The sequence below is a fragment of the Carassius gibelio genome, chromosome B5 (genome assembly GCF_023724105.1).
Source record: "Carassius gibelio isolate Cgi1373 ecotype wild population from Czech Republic chromosome B5, carGib1.2-hapl.c, whole genome shotgun sequence".
In the NCBI taxonomy this organism is placed as follows: domain Eukaryota; kingdom Metazoa; phylum Chordata; class Actinopteri; order Cypriniformes; family Cyprinidae; genus Carassius; species Carassius gibelio.
The window spans coordinates 28465615-28483777 of record NC_068400.1 but is presented as its reverse complement, the minus strand read 5'-3'; the positions used below and the strand labels follow the sequence as shown (position 1 = coordinate 28483777).

The 18163-nt window shown below is 41.2% G+C and overlaps 1 protein-coding gene across 2 annotated transcripts in view; it reads left to right on the top strand.

Moving 5' to 3' along the window:
• Positions 1 to 18163, top strand: part of LOC127957251 (death-associated protein kinase 1) — a 105132-nt gene that overhangs the window by 66938 nt on the left and 20031 nt on the right. For both annotated transcript variants that reach the window (XM_052555704.1, XM_052555705.1), the window contains 12 exons: positions 917 to 1055; positions 1884 to 2013; positions 3538 to 3586; positions 3677 to 3703; positions 6935 to 7087; positions 7900 to 7945; positions 8035 to 8124; positions 8563 to 8655; positions 11317 to 11436; positions 12436 to 12534; positions 13013 to 13111; positions 13837 to 13935. In XM_052555704.1, coding sequence (XP_052411664.1) covers positions 917 to 1055; positions 1884 to 2013; positions 3538 to 3586; positions 3677 to 3703; positions 6935 to 7087; positions 7900 to 7945; positions 8035 to 8124; positions 8563 to 8655; positions 11317 to 11436; positions 12436 to 12534; positions 13013 to 13111; positions 13837 to 13935 — 1144 coding nt within the window. The remainder of the gene's footprint in view (positions 1 to 916; positions 1056 to 1883; positions 2014 to 3537; positions 3587 to 3676; positions 3704 to 6934; positions 7088 to 7899; positions 7946 to 8034; positions 8125 to 8562; positions 8656 to 11316; positions 11437 to 12435; positions 12535 to 13012; positions 13112 to 13836; positions 13936 to 18163) is intronic.

Sequence of the window (18163 nt, the reverse complement as noted above, 5' to 3'; positions counted from 1 at the left end):
TAGCAGCAAGCGTTATCATGTCATCAGCTAGCAGCTGGTTTGCAGCTTCCTTCTGGTGAATAAATATATGGCCAGATCCTGGTGCTCCTCTCCCAGAAGCCATGATTATAGCATTGCCAACATCCTTTTCTGTCAGAGTGAATCACTCAGAAATATTAGAGAGATTCTTCTGTTTAAATAGCTAGACTCACTCTATGTGATATATATTACTCTTTGTTTATGTTTTGTTATCTATTATTTCAAAATTAATTTTCCAGTAATTTTATAGGTCTTTTGATTTATTCATTGAAAGTTTATTTATAGGCTTTATGATTCCCACCTAAAGAACTTTTTTCTAACCTATTTATCCATTGCCTTCTATCTATTGTCCACATCTGGCTGTTCTGGTTTGAAAAGTTATATTGATATTTTTATTGTGAATGTTTAGATTTTTTTTTCTTGCAATTTGTTTATTTACTAGTTTGTCCGTTGTATGCAAATAGTTATTGTGTTCTTTGCTGCTGTCTTGGCCAAGTCACCCTTTTGCTTAAAGGAATAGTCCACCCAATTTACTCCTGTCGTTCCAAACCTGGATGAGTTTTTTTTTTAACACAAACACAAAAGACGATCTTTTGAAGAACCAAGCAGTTGTTGGTCCCCATAGTAGAGAAACACTTCGATAGCAGAGAAAGAAATACTATGGGGTCAATGGGGACCCTCCAATATTTGATTACCAGCATTCTTCAAATATCTTCCTTTATGTTCAACATAAGAAAGAAACTCAATCAGGTTTGGAACGACGCAAGGGTGAGTAAATGATGACAACATTTTCTTTTTGGTGAAATATCGCTTTAATTCTCAATTAGTTTTATCTGGTGAAGATTATCAACTAACCAGCTCTATTTCAAGTGTCAACATCTGTCCTCTCTCTATACAGTGTGGCAGGTGGGGAGCTCTTTGACTTTCTAGCTGAGAAGGAGTCATTGAGTGAAGAGGAGGCCACCGAGTTCCTCAAGCAGATCTTGGATGGAGTCAGTTACTTACACTCCAAACAGATTGCCCACTTTGACCTGAAGGTACTGAGACATGTTTGAGTTTCACCCCAATGGCAGACTGTGGCGATTAGCATCGCTGTGGACCAGCCACAACAAATCAATTGAGGTGCTTTTATCTACCCTGCTGGTTATCCACTTATTTCCACCCTTTACATAATTGCTGGGCATCCCAGAGCTGGGATGGTCATAATTCAGTCGCTGTAATTTTTGGCAGGTTTTATTGCAGAATCGCATTAGTATTCTTTGTTTTGAAAGTTTCAGATGTAGATTGAGTTTTTACCTCCCACTAAAACCACTTAACCTGAATAGCCAGTCTAACTGAAAAATGAATTCCAAAGCAGCCGGCATTCACATTAACCAACTTAACTGGGACCTAAAGAATCAAATCAAATCAAATCAAATAGACAAGCTGGCACGGAGTTTCTCATTATTAGCATTTTATTTCTAATCCTTCGTGTTACTCTAGCAACAGTGTTTATGTAATTAGATCCACTGCTTTCAGAGCAGTCATCCACACAGCTTTCCCTAACATTTCTGTTAAATATTTTGAAGTCATTGGAGCTTTTAAGAGATTAGTCCGTGCATGAATAAAGCCCACTGAAGGAAGGATTGTTTCTATGGAATGTCCCAGCAGGGATCTGTTACTGCCTGGCTTGAGTATGCCTGTGCTTTCTAGTGAACGTTTCTGTAGCTTTGCATGTGATTTCCATGTGTTATTGTGGATTTCCTGCTCTCTCTCTCTCTCTCTCTCACTCCTGCTGTGTTTTTGTTCTGCACCTATCATTAGTTCTTCTGATTCTCTCTCTTGCATTCACCGTCCAATTCTTTCTCTGTTCTCATCTCTCTCAGCCGGAGAACATCATGCTGTTGAACCGGAGTGTGCCTCACCCACGCATTAAGCTCATTGACTTTGGCTTGGCCCACAAGATCGATTTTGGCAACGATTTCAAAAACATCTTTGGTACCCCGGAGTTTGTAGGTCAGTGTCACCTGCTGGTCAGTCTATAGAGATGTGTTGTAATTACACGCGCTCTTATTGTTATGGCCCTATGTCCAAATCCTCTCTTTTCTTCTTCCATGTGTAATCTGAACCACAAGCCTGACATAACTGTAAAGAAACACCATGGATCAGTGCTTTCTGACCCAATGAATCCTGCAAATAGTTACATAAACTTTAAAGTGTAATCATGAATTGTATATACTAATAATACATTTTTACTTTAAATAAAATTATAATATAGTCGATATTTACAATTACGTAATTGTGAATAAGTGTATTTTAAAGTATAAATACATTATATTGTTTTTTGTTTTTATGTTATTATTATTAAATATTTGTATAATATTTTTGCCTTTGCTACTATTTTACATATTTTGAAAAATGTGTCCCCTAAACCAATTGGAAACAAATAGAAACTAAATATGTTAAGCTAATCAAAACTTTACTCATTTGTTTATCATATTTATTTATTATTATTTTTTTTTTAAGAAATGTACACTTGGCAGTTTTGTGAAGAAATTCGTGGCATAGACATCATTTTTTTCTGTTTAAGCATAGGCTTTAAAAAAAAAAAAAATAAGAGAAACATTATTTTAGTCAAGTTTGTCCAGTTTTTAAATGGTGTTTGGGTTGGTATTTTGAGCACACAGACATGCACACCCACACCGCCCCCATCCCTCTAAGCCATTGGCATCACATCCAGTCCTACCTGAATATCAGCCAGTATGGCTGCAGGCAGTGATGATACAGCAGTCTTAATAGAGACACAATGCTAAAGGCCACGGTCAAGCATCAGCTACCCCACAGTGTAGTCTATTTCAGTGCTCAAAGTTACGATCGGGCTTCATGGAGGAGAATCCGTTCCAGCTAGACACCTGGTTTTATAGATACTAATCCAATCCAATACTAAAGTACTATTAGACCATTACTGAGGCATAATTTCATTGATTTTTTTTTACCTTGGGGTTAAGGAGCAGCTTGCTTCCTCCCAACCCTGGCCAATGACCAGATCTAGTGCATAATAATATAAGTAGTATATCTAAGTCAATTCTCATGCATAGAGAGCAGGAGCATCTCTCAGACATCTCAGATTATTTCCTCGTTTTCTCATTAACACATCAGAGATTGAGATCCTCTGAAATCAGTGACTCATTTCACAGCTCATACGGTGAGAAACCACCAAAATATACTACCATTGATTTAGCATTTCTAGACATTTTGCAGGCATGTTCTAATGTTAGGAGGAGTGGGGTAGGTGTTTGCTCCCTTCCTCTTGCAAACTGTGCATTATTTTTAGTAAAAAATGTATCATTTAGCTGACGTATTTAACTTAAAGAGATGCGTGCAAGTTATAAACATTGTTAAAATGCTTAAATAAATAATATTTGATTCTCTTTTCTCAATGCCAAGACAACAAATTAAGTAAAATATGCCACAGCTTACCCCAAACTCTTCTGTATTGTAAGACTGTATGGTAAGTGATTTTTATTTTGTGGTTCGCAGCTCCAGAAGTGGTAAACTACGAGCCACTTGGCCTGGAGGCAGACATGTGGTGAGAATAAGCATTATATCATTATCTGACCTCGCTGTTACCTCACTTCATTTGCTAATCATGTGTTTTTATTTCTGTACTCTACTCTAGGAGCATTGGGGTGATCACTTATATTCTGTGAGTATTCATAATCATCAGTGTTGTTGTGATGTTGTAAATATAGTTTATATCATTACAAATGAAATCTAAAAGCATTTATGGATTTTCACATTGGCTTTAAATAGCATCCATTTTCGTAATTGCATTATTTTTCTCAAACCATAGCTGTAATCACATTCGGCGGTAAAACGAAGGCATGGCGAACAAATATAGCTGAATATGAAGCAAATGAAGTTGAACTAAGTGTTTTCCAGTCATCTAACATCATAGAATAACCTCTCGTTGTGCAACAACTGTCATAATGATTGATGTTTGAAGTAAAAGGAGGCTTAGTAAGCCGAGTGCCGAATTGGACATTGATGTTTCCATGGTCTGCATAGAGAATGCATCTGTTCAATTGCGTTTCCCTGCTTTAGAAGCATTCCTACAATATAATAATCTAATTGGATTAGCAGTGTAGAGTGGGCAAAGATTCGGAGGGGAGCAGAGAAAAGATGAGCATTTGGGGAGAGAAATCCGAGTGTTTCTGAGAAACAAAAGAAAGATTCAAGCACTTGAAAAGACTAATAGAGCTCTTTCCACAGAAGTTCTTTTGATGCAAGTATCACATTAAAAATACCAAGCACTGCAGTGTTTTACTGCCATATAAAAATAGAGAAAGCATGGAATTTATAACACTGTCCATCAATGTGATGGATAATGATTATTAGCGCAACCTCTGGGTGCAGTGTCTAATTGTAAAGCTTGTGCTGGTCTTCCTGTGGAAAGATTGAGGTTTCTCTCTGTCTATATGTGTGTGTGTGTTTTTGTAAATGTGAGAGGGAACTAAGCATATCACAGAGCAATATAAACAGTGGAACTTGCCTGTTGCTTGTGATAAGAACTGAGGGGGACCCTCCTTTTTGATGAGAACCAAATCCTCATGTCTCTGACGTAAACAGTAAAAAGGAATATCCAGCTCATATTTCACCCTATGCTCAAAAGAGGGGCAAAAAAAAAGTCATCTCATAAAGAACAAGGGATGCTCCGATCAGGATTTTTAAGGGCGATCACAGAAATCGGTATCTGCCGATTATTGATGGACCGATATTTATTAATTTTTATTTAATTTTATTTTGCTTATAACGATGTCTTGGAAAGCAGACTGGCCGATATTAAGCCAATGGAATTTAATTTATTTGAATTAATATTAAAGAAATTTTTAATAATTTGAAAATGGATTAAAAATATGTGACAGTAAACATACATTATTTTTCATAAATGTATGTATATATATTTATATATAATGAAAGAAAAGTAAGTAAACACTTTAACAAACATTGCACTCTGTAATCAGAGAAATTTGTGTGCATTGGGAATCATATTTAATTTTAAATAAAGACAATGTAACACTCATTTTACATGCAGCACTCAGTGAAAATGACATGAATAGGACAGTGGGCAAATGAATAAAGCACAGCGTAGTTTGAAATCAGGAGTTTAAAGTGTTTCGAACGCGCATCTTCAGTGAAGTGGAGCTGTCCTCCTGTCACACAGAGTACACACGATTGTGCAGAATACAAATGCACACTTCACAAGATCTGCAAGTCTGCAAGGTTTGTGAAATTCAATGTTCATTAGACATTAAAGATTTGTTTAACAATATAAATGCGTATTTGCTGAATGCTGAGGGTAAATTAAAAAATATTATAATTCTTGCCTTTCTATTACTAATAATATAAAAGTAATAGTTAATACTTTGTTTATTGTATACATTTTAATTCTTTTGTTTTACAGTTCTATCTGTTTATTAGACAGACTTAAACAACAACAGCGAACAAGAGGGCGAATGTGAGCACTGTGCTCTCAGGCACTGCCGTTTTCAGCATTATCAAAATAAAAGTCCAACCTCGAGCACATCGGCTAAACAGAAAAACTTATCAGCCAATGCTGATATTTTAAAAATTTCAAATATCGGGTGATATATCGGTCGACTACTACTACCGACAAAATCACTGATACCGATCTTTTTAAAGGCTTCTTTTTATCATGTAGAATTATTTCTAGTTATGATCCAGTGATGCATTTTTAGGAGGGGGGCATTTATATCACCTAAATGTTTAATCATGCAGAGCATTTTTGTTTTTACAGTTGTTTAATTGTTGCAAAATAGCTTAAAGCATAAGCCTGAGCTATATTATACCAGGTTCAAAACTCATATATGTTGACTGTAAAACACAGTAGACCTAAATTATGCATTCATTGTGTTATTACTACATTTTCTGTGTCAATCCATGTTCATATTTACCACAAACAATGCACTGTCACTTTAATTCAGCACGTGCATCACAGCAAACTCGGTGTGGAAACAATTGCTTCACTGCAGCAGATGCACCGCACATGGAACGCTTTAATCCGTAAACATGCGTGTCATCAGCTTGAGGTCGGTTTATGAGATCAGCCTTTATAGAGACTGCCGATCAAACATCCGAAAGTGATTATCGGCCGACAGTGTTCAGTAGCCGATCAATCGGAGCACCCCTATAAAGAACATTAAGCCTACTTTTAGGATTGTAAGAGCCACGTCTGATCCAAAAATGTGTATTTTTTTCTCTTTTCTTCTCTGTCCTGTTCATCACTATCTGTCCATCAACTTGTGCTTATATTAGTAGTCCAAAGAGAGCTGAGAAGTTCAATGTCTATCTCAGGGTTGTTCCTTACACTCCCCTTTCATCATAGGCAAATAAAAATAGAGCTTCACATCGGGTATATATCACACACCTTTGTCATATCTAATCACGCTCTTCTTGCATTCCTGTTCCACCATTCTTTTCTTTTTCTCACATTGTTTGAGACTTCTTCTCACCCATAGGGAATGCCATTAATTGGCAGTGTGAATTTATAACAGCTGTAACTTTACAATTAATAAAAATTTTCCTGACAGTGTTTCTAAAGGCTATGCAAAGATTTATCACTGCAGATTTTTAATTAGCAACAGCAATTAAGTTTCGATTATAATAGTGGAAAGAGAGTTATTTGAACCCAATGTTACTGTGTTCTATAACAGATTTTAATCACAAAAGAAAAAATGGAATTGAGCTTGTAAAATAAAGTGCTTATTTTGAACACTAAACGGCCTTTGCTTGTTTTCTCACACTTTAATAGTAATGGTCAGTAGTAAACTTAAATAGTAAACTTTTTTGAATGCTGCTCCATTGAAGACCTTCACGTGGGAGATAAAATGGTCTTTTTTATTCTCTGTATCTTCAGACTTAGTGGTGCCTCACCTTTCCTGGGTGAAAATAAGCAGGAGACACTTGCCAACGTGTCAGCTGTGGACTACGAGTTTGATGAGGAATTCTTCAGCAGCACCAGTGCTTTGGCCAAAGACTTCATTACACGGTTACTGCTCAAAGATCCAAAGTAAGAAGCCCTGAAGAAGCTTGTTATGGTTTGAGCTGGTTTGGTAGGGTTCACCTTTGTCCCTAGTTGTTTCTTTTATTGAGCAGTTCCTTTTTAGAAACCAACTGGCTTAAATAATATTTGATTTTATTATTGTTATTTTTTTTTTTTCACTATTGATATTGTTTTTTATTATTTAGAAATATTATTTAATATCATTAAACTATTTGTTAACTGATTTTCTGTGGTTATATTCAAACCTGCGAAGAAAGTTCGTCACAAATCATGTCACTTATTAACTAAGTAACTGAGGAAGTGGGTTGTGTCAACAAACAGAACAGGTTCTCTGCACATGAATGTGGAGACATGAATAATTCCTGTTTTGGTTCCATATCGGTCTACCAAGTTGCTTCTCTGCGTTTTGACTGCTCTCAATTAGTCTTTATCTACACTGACCTCTTTTACTTCTGATGATATTTAAAAGAGAACTAAAACTAGTTCTGCATAACTAGTTCACTAAAATTCTTTATTCTCAGCATAAATGCTGTTTAGGTCTCAACATTGTCACGGAAGCTGATATGCAACATTCCAGAGCCCAATCTCATAATTCCTTCTGTGTGTTCCGTATGCGCACTGTGATAAATATCTTTCGATTTGTGTACTGAATCCCTACTTGTTTGTCCAAAGGTTGTTTCTTAGGTGCTCACTTGTAGGAGCTTGTTGTTTTAAATTAAATAATGAGAGGCTCACAAACTGCCTGCCTATGTTCATTACTTTCTGTATGTTGAAAAAAGTAAATATCACATGTGGAAATAATGTTTTCATGTTTACAGAAAAAGAATGACAATCCTGGACAGCCTTCAGCACCCCTGGATCAAGGTTTGTCCAACAACCACTACATATGAAACAGTTATCAAGCACGCTATCATCTTAACACTTGGCTAAAATTGCGATTGTTTTCTTTTAAGCCAAAGGACACACAGCAGGCACTGAGTCGTAAGGAATCTGCAGTGAATATGGAGAAATTTAAGAAGTTTGCAGCCAGAAGAAAGTGGAAGGTACTTTTGACTGCTTCCTGTTTAAATGTTCAACAGTCAGATATTTGACACCATGTTTTATTGACATAAAGTGTGAGCAGTGTTGTGCCCTCAGTAGTGTTTTCTGAGGAATCAGCATTATGTGCCACGCCAACAAGTGATACCATTTCCACACACGCTGTTAAAAGCACGCAAAACAAACCCTTGGAGCTATGAAACGATAAAGAAGCCCGCATAAAGTTACAGTGCCCTCAATCGCAGAATTAAGCTTGTGTCATAAAAACGAATAATAGTCAGTTAACATCATTTGAAGTGTTGAAATATCATTTAATCTATTGAGAGGAGTATAAATCGCTGTCTGATGCTTTAGATAAAAAGCCTGTTACAAATTCTGTAGAATGTGTCACCAATAGCATCTCTCCTTTAATATTGTTTGTTTGTTTTGTCTGACTTCCTTAGCAATCGGTGCGTCTCATCTCTCTGTGTAACCGGCTCTCCCGCTCCTTCCTGTCTAGGAGCAATATGAGTGTGGCCCGCAGTGATGACACACTGGTAAGGGTTCACAGTTAAAGTCATCATTCAAAGAACGTATTAAGATTGCATTCATGTGTTACACCTTTAAAAAAGCTTGTCATAAGGATTTGAGAAAATGAGGTAGATTTCCCAAATTTTTGGTCTGTATTTCTGAGATGAACCGATCTAATGAGGTCCACACACCTTATAGAGTAGAGGCTGACACACACATGCAAGGCAACTCCACACAAAATTTACTAGGACTATAATAAATTACTCAGGTTTTGGAATGATTACTGTTTAACACATTAACACGCATGATTGCCGATTGAAATGAGAGTTTATATTGAAGCTTGCCATGAAGTCAGATGGCTCATCCAACCGAATACGAGCACATTCACTGAGACTCGTACAGCCATGTGCGGTTTTGCATGGTCTTTATACTGGCCAGATATTTGCTTAGTGATGTGTGATAAGCCTGAAGAGTAAAGAGTTATTGCCGTAGTGCTACATAAATTGTTAACTAAACTTTACAGCTTTCTATCTCTCTTTTTACCTGCTTCTTACACGTCACATATTGCCATAAAAGAAATGTTTTTACCTCACCTGAGGTGATCATTTAACTTCAAATGTATTTTTAATATTACCTGCATTATGATAATACTGTAACCTTAAGAAATAGTGCACTTAATCTTTATAGTGAACTTATATCTGTGAGAAATTTGGGGTTTCTGTGTGAACAGGAAATGGGTGGATCTCACAGGAAGTGTCAGCAACAATAATTAAGATGTGACATCCTTTATCATTCTAAAAATCCATCTATACGTTACGATTCAAAAGTGTTTTTGTTTGTTTGAAAAAAATATATATATATTTTTATTCAGTAACAATGCATTAAATTGATCAAAAGTGACAGCAGACTTTTAAAATGTTACACCAAATCTCTGTTATAAATAAATGCTGCTCTGTTCTTTTAGAACGTTCTATTCATTAATGAATCATTTTCTACATTGATAATAAAAAATAAATATTTCTTAAGCAGCAAATATTATTATTATTATTATTATTATTATTATTATTCATATTTCTGAAGGATGTGACCTGGAAGACTGGATTAATGGCTGTTGAAAATTCAGCTTTGCATCAAAGAAATAAAGGACCCTTTTTTAGACAGAATAATAATATTTCACAATATTGTTGTTTTATATTTTGTATTCTTTCAAAAACATTACACAATCTTACTGAATTGAATGGTTTTAACGTGCAAGTTTTTCTTTAAAATTCTTTTTAAATTCCATTTCAAATGAATATGGCTGTCAGTACTAAATTATATATTGTTAAATGCATGGTTATGTCATCTGATACCATAACTGCGTCATGGTCTTTCCACAATATTCGTAGAACAAGTTTCCACACACATCACCTAAAGGTCACATAAAATGACACAGTCATGTTTTACGCTCCATGAGTGTCTCCAGCATCGCATTCTTTAGAAGCCTCTGGCTGTTTGTAGTGTGTTCGAGAGTGCGTTCTGTGGAATAGTATGAGACGTGTATGTGGGTGATGTTCCCGTACACTCCTTCATTAGACACATGCACACATACTCTCTTTTTCTCTTTTCTTCCTTCACGGCCAGTCTAGTTTCCATAAAGCTGTGTATTTGAGTGTTTTGTCCCACACGTCTGAACTGTCAGCTGCTGTTCGGAGGTGGCTGGGTCACATAGCTCACAAAGCAGCAGTCAAGCAGGGAAGAGAAAGTGTGGTCTCTTCTCCGCCCCTCGTCTGCATTATTCAATAGGATTAGGACTTCACGCTGTGTATTTGCTGATAAGAACAACTGTAGTACTACTGAGCATACTAGGATTTGCTCAAAGTTTGACTGTCAAAGGATGCTTGCTGTTGTTTTTTCCTTCTAAAGCTCATTGAATAGTAGCCTAAATACTGTCATGTTGACAGTTTTTCATCTGATATTTATCACAGCTGTGCTTGTTTTTATTCATAAAAAGATCAAGTCAGAGCTGTTCAAGAGACATGTTGGAACTCTGTAGCTCACATTGTTAGGTTTAATTCTTACTCGTGACTCCAGGCCTGATCTATGGAAGTATATTAATGTCAAAAAATCTTTACTTAATCTGTCCACTAAAAATTCCAAATCTATACAAAAATGATTCATTCAAATAATTTATTCATTCATTTGACCTAAAACCTAAAACTTGAATCTGTTCAAAAGTTTGAGGACGGTAAGGAAATTTTGAAAGAAGTTTTTCAGGCTCATCAAGGCTGCATTTTTTTCATTAAAAATAGTAAAAAAAAAAAAAAAAAAAAAAAAAGTATATAGTGATAGTATATTTCAAACTGTTTAAATTGTAATATTTTTACATGCTTAATATTATTAATATTAAAGAAACTTTTGATACAGTTTTTGTCAACAATTCTTTGATGAATAGAATTTTCAATAAAACAGCATTTATTTGAAATACAAATCTTTTGTAAGGTTATAAAAGTCTTTACCTTCACTTTTGATCAGAGTAATGCATTGTTGTGGAATAAATGAAAAGCAAAAAAAAAAAATCATACTGATCCCGAATTTTTGAATGTTAGTGTATCACTCTGATAAATGTTATGTGTACTTGTTGTATGTGATTTGGTCTGTTAATCATAAAGGTATTTTTAAATTCATTGATTTAGTTTTTTTGACAGGATGAGGAGGACTCATTTGTTATGAAGGCTATAATCCACGCAATCAACGACGACAATGTTCCTGGTCTAAAACACCTGCTTGGATCTCTGACCAGCTATGATATTAATCAACCTAACAAGGTAAGAAGACACAGCAAGACTCATAGAGGTGATGTGGGGATGACAGTCATGCTTATGGTCTCTGCCCAAGTGATCAGTGGCCAACCTGAGTTGACTGTTGTTTTCAGCGAGCGGTGACACAGCGAGTGACTGAGAAACAGTCACTGGACCATGTCTCATCCCATTTGTGTGAGACTGTGCTTTGTATAGGGGAATTTTGAATGGAATGAAAGAGACTTGAGGAATAATTTCCATTATTATGCTATAAACATTTCATAAATTTGCAAGGAGGCAAAAAAAAAAAAGTCTCAATCAGTAATCAGCAATAGTTTTGTCCAGTAAAAAATATTGAAACATCTTTATAGCAAGATACATTTTAGAAACATTTTTATTGAACAATTTTTATTAATCAAAATTACAAATTTTTAACTATCTGAACAAATGTTATAGTAAACAGGTTTTTTTTTATGTTTTACTAGAAAACCAGACAAATTTTCTGGTTAAGTTTTTTTTGGGTGTGAGTGTCTGTATATGTTGGAATGTCTTGTGTGTGTGGCATGTGTGTGACACAGGAAAAGAGTGTGTTTAGAAGGAGGGAATGAGGCCGAGGTTGATGAAACCGTAGTCTGCTCACAGATGTGAAGGAATCAAGCATGCTTTTAATTGTATTGCTCACAGCTGTCCAGCGCTATCTGTGTATATATAATTTACGGTGAACACTATTCCCATGACTCTCATGCATTTATTCATTCAGAGGAGTTTATCGCCATTCTTGAGAAACAATTCAGTTTTGCGCCTGCAAAAATGTTTTACCATCCACCATGATTGCTCTTCGCCAATTAAAACTGCTGTTCAAACAATAAAAAAAAGAATCAGGCTAATTTGAATTGGCATGTTCATGCTGACTCACAATTATAGATTAATTAAAGCTGCTTCTGAATGGTATGAGAAGCTATTAGTGCCTTGTTATATTCAGTAAAATGATTTGTGTGTGTGTGTGTGTGTGAACACATATTTCAGCACGGAACCCCTCCGCTCCTGATTGCTGCGGGCTGTGGAAACGTCCAGATCATTGATGTGCTAATGAAAAAAGGAGCGGAGATTCAAGCCTTTGATAAGGTGTTGTACTCCATTCTCTCACATAATTAATGTGCAAGAAAATAATGTACTCTTCAAAAGTTTGTGGTTGGTGTGAATTTTTATTTATTTATTTATTTATTTTTTAATGCTCACCAAGACTAAATGTATTAGATCAAAGTAAAATAAAAAAACTGTAATATTGTGAAATAGTATTTCAATTTAAATATTGAATGGATATAGTATATCAATATATAATGTAGTATATAATATATTACAATAAATATTGCAATTCAGTATTTTCTATTTTATTATGTATTTATGTATTATGTAAAAGTTTTAATTTAATTTAAAAAAATTTGTTTTATTTAATTCAAACAATTGTATCAACACCACACTTAGAGGAAGACACTGGATATGTTTCACTAGTAGTTTTAACAGAGTTTAAATGGTAAATTTGGACATGATAGACACCTGAAAATACATACAGCTACACACAACATGCCATTCTTTTCCTCAGACTGGAGCCAATGCTATCTACTACGCTGCCCGACACGGTCATGTGGGGACCTTGAAATTCTTGCATGAAAAGAAGTGCCCTCTGGACATCCAAGATAAGGTGCCTCCATCTTTCTCCATTTCTCTCTCACACACACACACACAAACACACACACACACTCAGCAGTCCCAACCCCAGGGAGAGGACAGATTCGATTTTTCAAAGGCTTTCCCCATCTGGCAATCCGGCACTTTTTTTTTTTCTAGAAAACCTTTCCTACTGAGTTCACACACCTCTCTACTTCCCATTGGTAATTTGCAGTTGCTATGGTTACTCGCTGGCCTGAGGTTTGCCCTTGTATGAAATAATTGTTGACTGCCTCACTCGTCAGTGAATTGCGGTCAGTCGAGCGAATTGGCGGGGTAAAGTGTTGTGGGGTTTTTCGGGAGTGCCTTACAGAATCACACTTGGCGTGTCCGCAGCTTCCTCATTACGGGTGTAAAGCGAGATCTTTAAACGTCCGCCTCAGCCTGAACTGTTTCCAGGAGGAAGTCCAGAGCAAAGCTGATTTGGGAAGGGTTTTGGCAGTTCTCAGCACAAAGAGATCTCTCCCTTGAACTGGTCACATTCTGTTTACGCAGCCTTTCCAGTTCCTGCACTGAAGTTCTTAGCTGTTTCTTGTTCAGCAGTTTTGATAGTTTCCCTGATGTACACAAACACATGGTCACTGCATTTTTTTGTTCAGATCATCAAAGCGTAATCGCATTAATAAAGTGCTTGCTCATCATTGAATTATGGGCAGACGTCAGTGTGTGATGGGAGTAATGTTTGACATTCTGTTCTAGTCTGGAGAAACGGCTCTGCATGTGGCAGCTCGTTATGGTAATGTGGATGTAGTCCAATACCTTTGCAGCATCCATGCCAACCCTGACCTAGTGGACCGGGTAGGTATCAAACACACACACACACACACACACACACACACAAACTGATCTACACCACTCTGAACAGTCCAAGCCACTGTGGACTAATATGACACCAAGCTTTGTGGTTGCCGAATCACACAAAAGTTCAGTTACCATTGTGCAAATGCGATATTAACAGTAATTGAATTTAATAGATGACCGATTTATTTTAAGATTTTTATTTTTTATTTTTATGCTACTTAAAAGTCTTTTCACATCATGATAGCAATTAGAAACCTAAGTGGTCTAAATGAATTTATATATGTTTATATTGTCTGAGAAAGGCATAGAACGTCTCGGTTACGTACGTAACCCTCGTTCCCTGATGGAGGGAATGGAGACGTTATGTCGACCGACAAATGGGGTCTCACTTGGGAGGCCAATCATCTCTGATTTTAAGAGAAAACGCCAATGAAATTGGCAAGTGGATTAACACACCTGAGCCACTCCCCGTGCCAGCGGGTATAAATAGGGCGACAGGTGCATCCACTCATTAGGTTTTACGCTGAGGAGCCGAGAACGTGTCCCGGCAACAGCGAATGGTTCAAGGTTGTGGCATGGGGACATAACGTCTCCGTTCCCTCCATCAGGGAACGAGGGTTACGTACGTAACCGAGACGTTCCCTATCTGTCGGTCACTACGAGTTATGTCGACCGACAAATGGGGTCCTATGGAAAACGCCATAACCTGAACCTCGTCACAACCCTGAGGCGCTGCAATTGTTGACAAGCCTTGGCGTGCCACAAAAGCTACGCTTAAGGTCGTAACCTTCCCAAAGCCCCAGCGCAAATTCACTGACCTTGGTACCGAAGGGGCCAAAGGGTGAGTACATCGCTGCTGGAGAAGGCCATGCTGCTGTTCCGCCCACATAAAGTAAATGGAAGGGATTTCAACCTTCAGTGAAAGATTGCTTCAAATCTTCCCTATTTGTTCTTTCAGCTGGCAAGACAATGGGGAAGCGAGCCTTTAGGAAAGGTCGCTACGGAGACCACATCCTACCCGTAGGGAGGTGACATGTGGATATACCGATATGGACTGACCCAGGGGGCAGTACTACATATGGAAAGGGTCTCTGAGGCAGGTCCTACCTTGGAGTAGGGATGGAACGGCTGCCAGAAGAGACCGACAGAGCGATCTGTCAAGGGAAGACACGGGTTTGCCAAGAGGGAAACCTTACCGTGGAAGGATACACATATGGGATTACCCGCAGGGAACCCAGCCATATGGACACCTAGCCCAGTACAGGGGCTGACCGGCTCCGGGCATGCTAACGCCAGTACTGGGCCTGGCGACAGACTGCTCCGCCAAGTCTGACGCCGAGGGTGCTGGAGGATGCTCGACCAGGGTACGCCAACCGGGGAACTCTACTGGGAGAAGAAGGCGCTCACATCCCCGTGTTAGGGGGAATGGCGCAGCAAGCGAGACACCCAGCAAGCCCTTCCCGCCAATTACCTGTTACCCAACACACGGGAGGAAACTGGCTCTACACGGAGGTTGTAAAACCTCGCAAAGGTGTTAGGTGTCGCCCAGCCCGCAGCTCGACAAACGTCTGCCAGAGAGGCGCCGTGCGCCAACGCATAGGAGGAGGCCACACTCCGTGTGGAGTGGGCCCTCACCCCCAGGGGGCACGGCTCGCCTTGGGAATGGTAAGCCAAGGCGATGGCGTCCACTATCCAGTGGGCCAACCTCTGCTTAGAGACAGCCTTCCCCTTCTGCTGACCTCCAAAGCAGACCAGGAGCTGCTCAGAGCTTCTGAAGCTCTGGGTGCGGTCCACGTATATGCGAAGCGCTCTTACGGGACACAGCAACGACAAGGCTGGATCTGCCTCCTCCAGGGGCAGCGCTTGCAGGTTCACCACCTGGTCTCGGAAGGGAGTGGTGGGAACCTTGGGCACGTATCCAGGCCGGGGTCTCAGGACAACGTGAGAGTAGGCCGGCCCGAACACAAGGCACTCTTCACTTACCGAAAATGCTTGGAGGTCCCCGACCCTCTTGATGGAAGTGAGCGCGATCAGGAGCGCTGTCTTGAGAGACAGGAACTTCAGCTCAACCGAATCCAGCGGCTCAAAGGGACCCCTCTGAAGTCCCGCCAGGACAATAGAGAGGTCCCAGGAGGGAATCAGGGGTGTCCTAGGAGGATGTAACCTTCTGGCACCCCTCAGGAACCTAACGATCAGGTCATGCCTCCCCAGGGACCGGCCGTCCACTGCATCGTGATGTGCTGCAATGGCAGCCACATACACCTTCAGGGTGGAGGGTGACAGCCCACGCTCCAGCCTACCTTGCAGGAAAGAAAGCACGACTCTGACCGGGCATCTCCGGGGGTCTTCTCGGTGAGAAGAACACCAATTCGTGAACAGACTCCACTTCAGAGCATAGGCCTGCCTCGTAGAAGGGGCTCTAGCCTGAGTGATAGTGTCTACCACCGCTGGGGGCAGATCACTTAGGTCTGCCGCGTCCCGTCTAGAAGCCACACGTGGAGGTTCCAGAGATCTGGACGCGGGTGCCAAATGGTGCCAAGCCCCTGAGAGAGAAGGTCTCTCCTCAGGGGGATGCGCCAGGGAGGGGCTGTCACGAGGAGCATGAGTTCCGAAAACCAGGTCCGGGTGGGCCAGTAAGGCGCAACCAACAGGACCTGTTCCTCGTCCTCCCTGACCTTGCACAGTGTCTGTGCGAGCAGGCTCACTGGGGGAAACGCATACTTGGCAGTGGGAGGACTCGTGGGAAGCAAACAGGTCTACCTGGGCTTCCCCGAATCGACTCCAAATCAGCTGGACCGTCTGGGGATGGGGATGGAGTCGCCATTCCCCGGGGAAAGTGGCCGGCCAGTGGCGGAACAGAACAAAACAGAAACTGAAGATTCTCCGCCCGGCCCTCCTCCGGGGGAAGGAGTGGCGCTGTCTTCGCCATCTCCTGAAGAGCAGTTCTCCGCATCTCCGAGTTGCCCGTGTCAGGGCCGCTTGGTCGACTTCTTGGAGGACTTCGCAGCCGGGAGTGACACGGGGGGCGCCGCTCTCCTGCGCGGGGCTCGACGCGCCGGCCTCGAAGAACTCTCAGCACGGGGCGGAGCTGGCGTAGAGGACGCAGGGGGGCGCCCACGGCGACGAGCAGGCTGAGGCGCTACCCGCGACGGAACGGTGGCAGCCGGAGAGACACGTCGGGGCAGGATGTACTGGATGGCCTCAGTCTGCTTCTGTACCGCCGAGAACTGCTGGGCAAAGTCCTCGACAGTGTAGCCGAACAGGCCTGCCTGGGAGATGGGGGCGTCGAGAAAGCGCGCTTTGTCCATGTCCCTCATCTCAGCCAGGTTCAGCCAGAGATGCCGCTCCTGGACCACCAGCGTGGACATCGCCTTCCCGAGGGACCGCGCCGTGACCTTCGTTGCCCGTAAGGCGAAGTCAGTTGCCGTGCGCAGCTCCTGCATCAACCCCGGGTCGGTACCACCCTCGTGCATGGCTTTGAGTGCCTTGGCTTGGTGTACCTGCAGGATAGCCATGGCATGCAGGGCAGAGGCAGCTTGGCCCGCAGCACTGTAAGCCTTGGCAGCGAGTGCGGCCGTCAGCTTACAGGCCTTGGACGGGAGGCGCGGACGATTCCTCCAAGTGGCGGCGTTTTGTGGGCACAAGTGCACCGCAACCGCCCTCTCCACCTGGGGAACCTCTACGTACCCCCTGGCTGCCCCGCCATCGAGGGTGGTGAGGATGGAAGAGGGAGAAGAGCGGCTTCTGGCCGTGAAAGGGGCCGTCCACGACTTCGTCACCTCTTCATGCACCTCCGGGAAGAAAGGCACCGGAGCAGAACGAGGTTGTGAGCCGCGTCCCGCGCCGAGAAACCAATCATCCAGCCGTGAGGGCTCGGGACTGGGCGGTGTAGTCACCTCCAGTCCGATACTCACGGCTGCCCGGGCAAGCATGGCCGACAACTCCAAGTCCGATTCGGCAGTAGCGACAACACCCGAGGGGGGCAGCCCCGCCGAACCTTCATCCTCAGAGGTCGATAACCCATCCCCCGATGCAGCAATCGACATCTGGTCTTCGGGCGGCGCACCGAAAGACACGCTGGGACCGCTGTGAGACGGCCCAGCAGAATCAATCGGCAGCTGCACGGGACAGTCGCTGCGTGAGGAGTGAGAGGTCCGTGGGGCGTGGCCCGGCGGAGAAGCTCTCACTGTGATCCTCAGATCTCCCAGAGCGCCAGCCGGCGGCC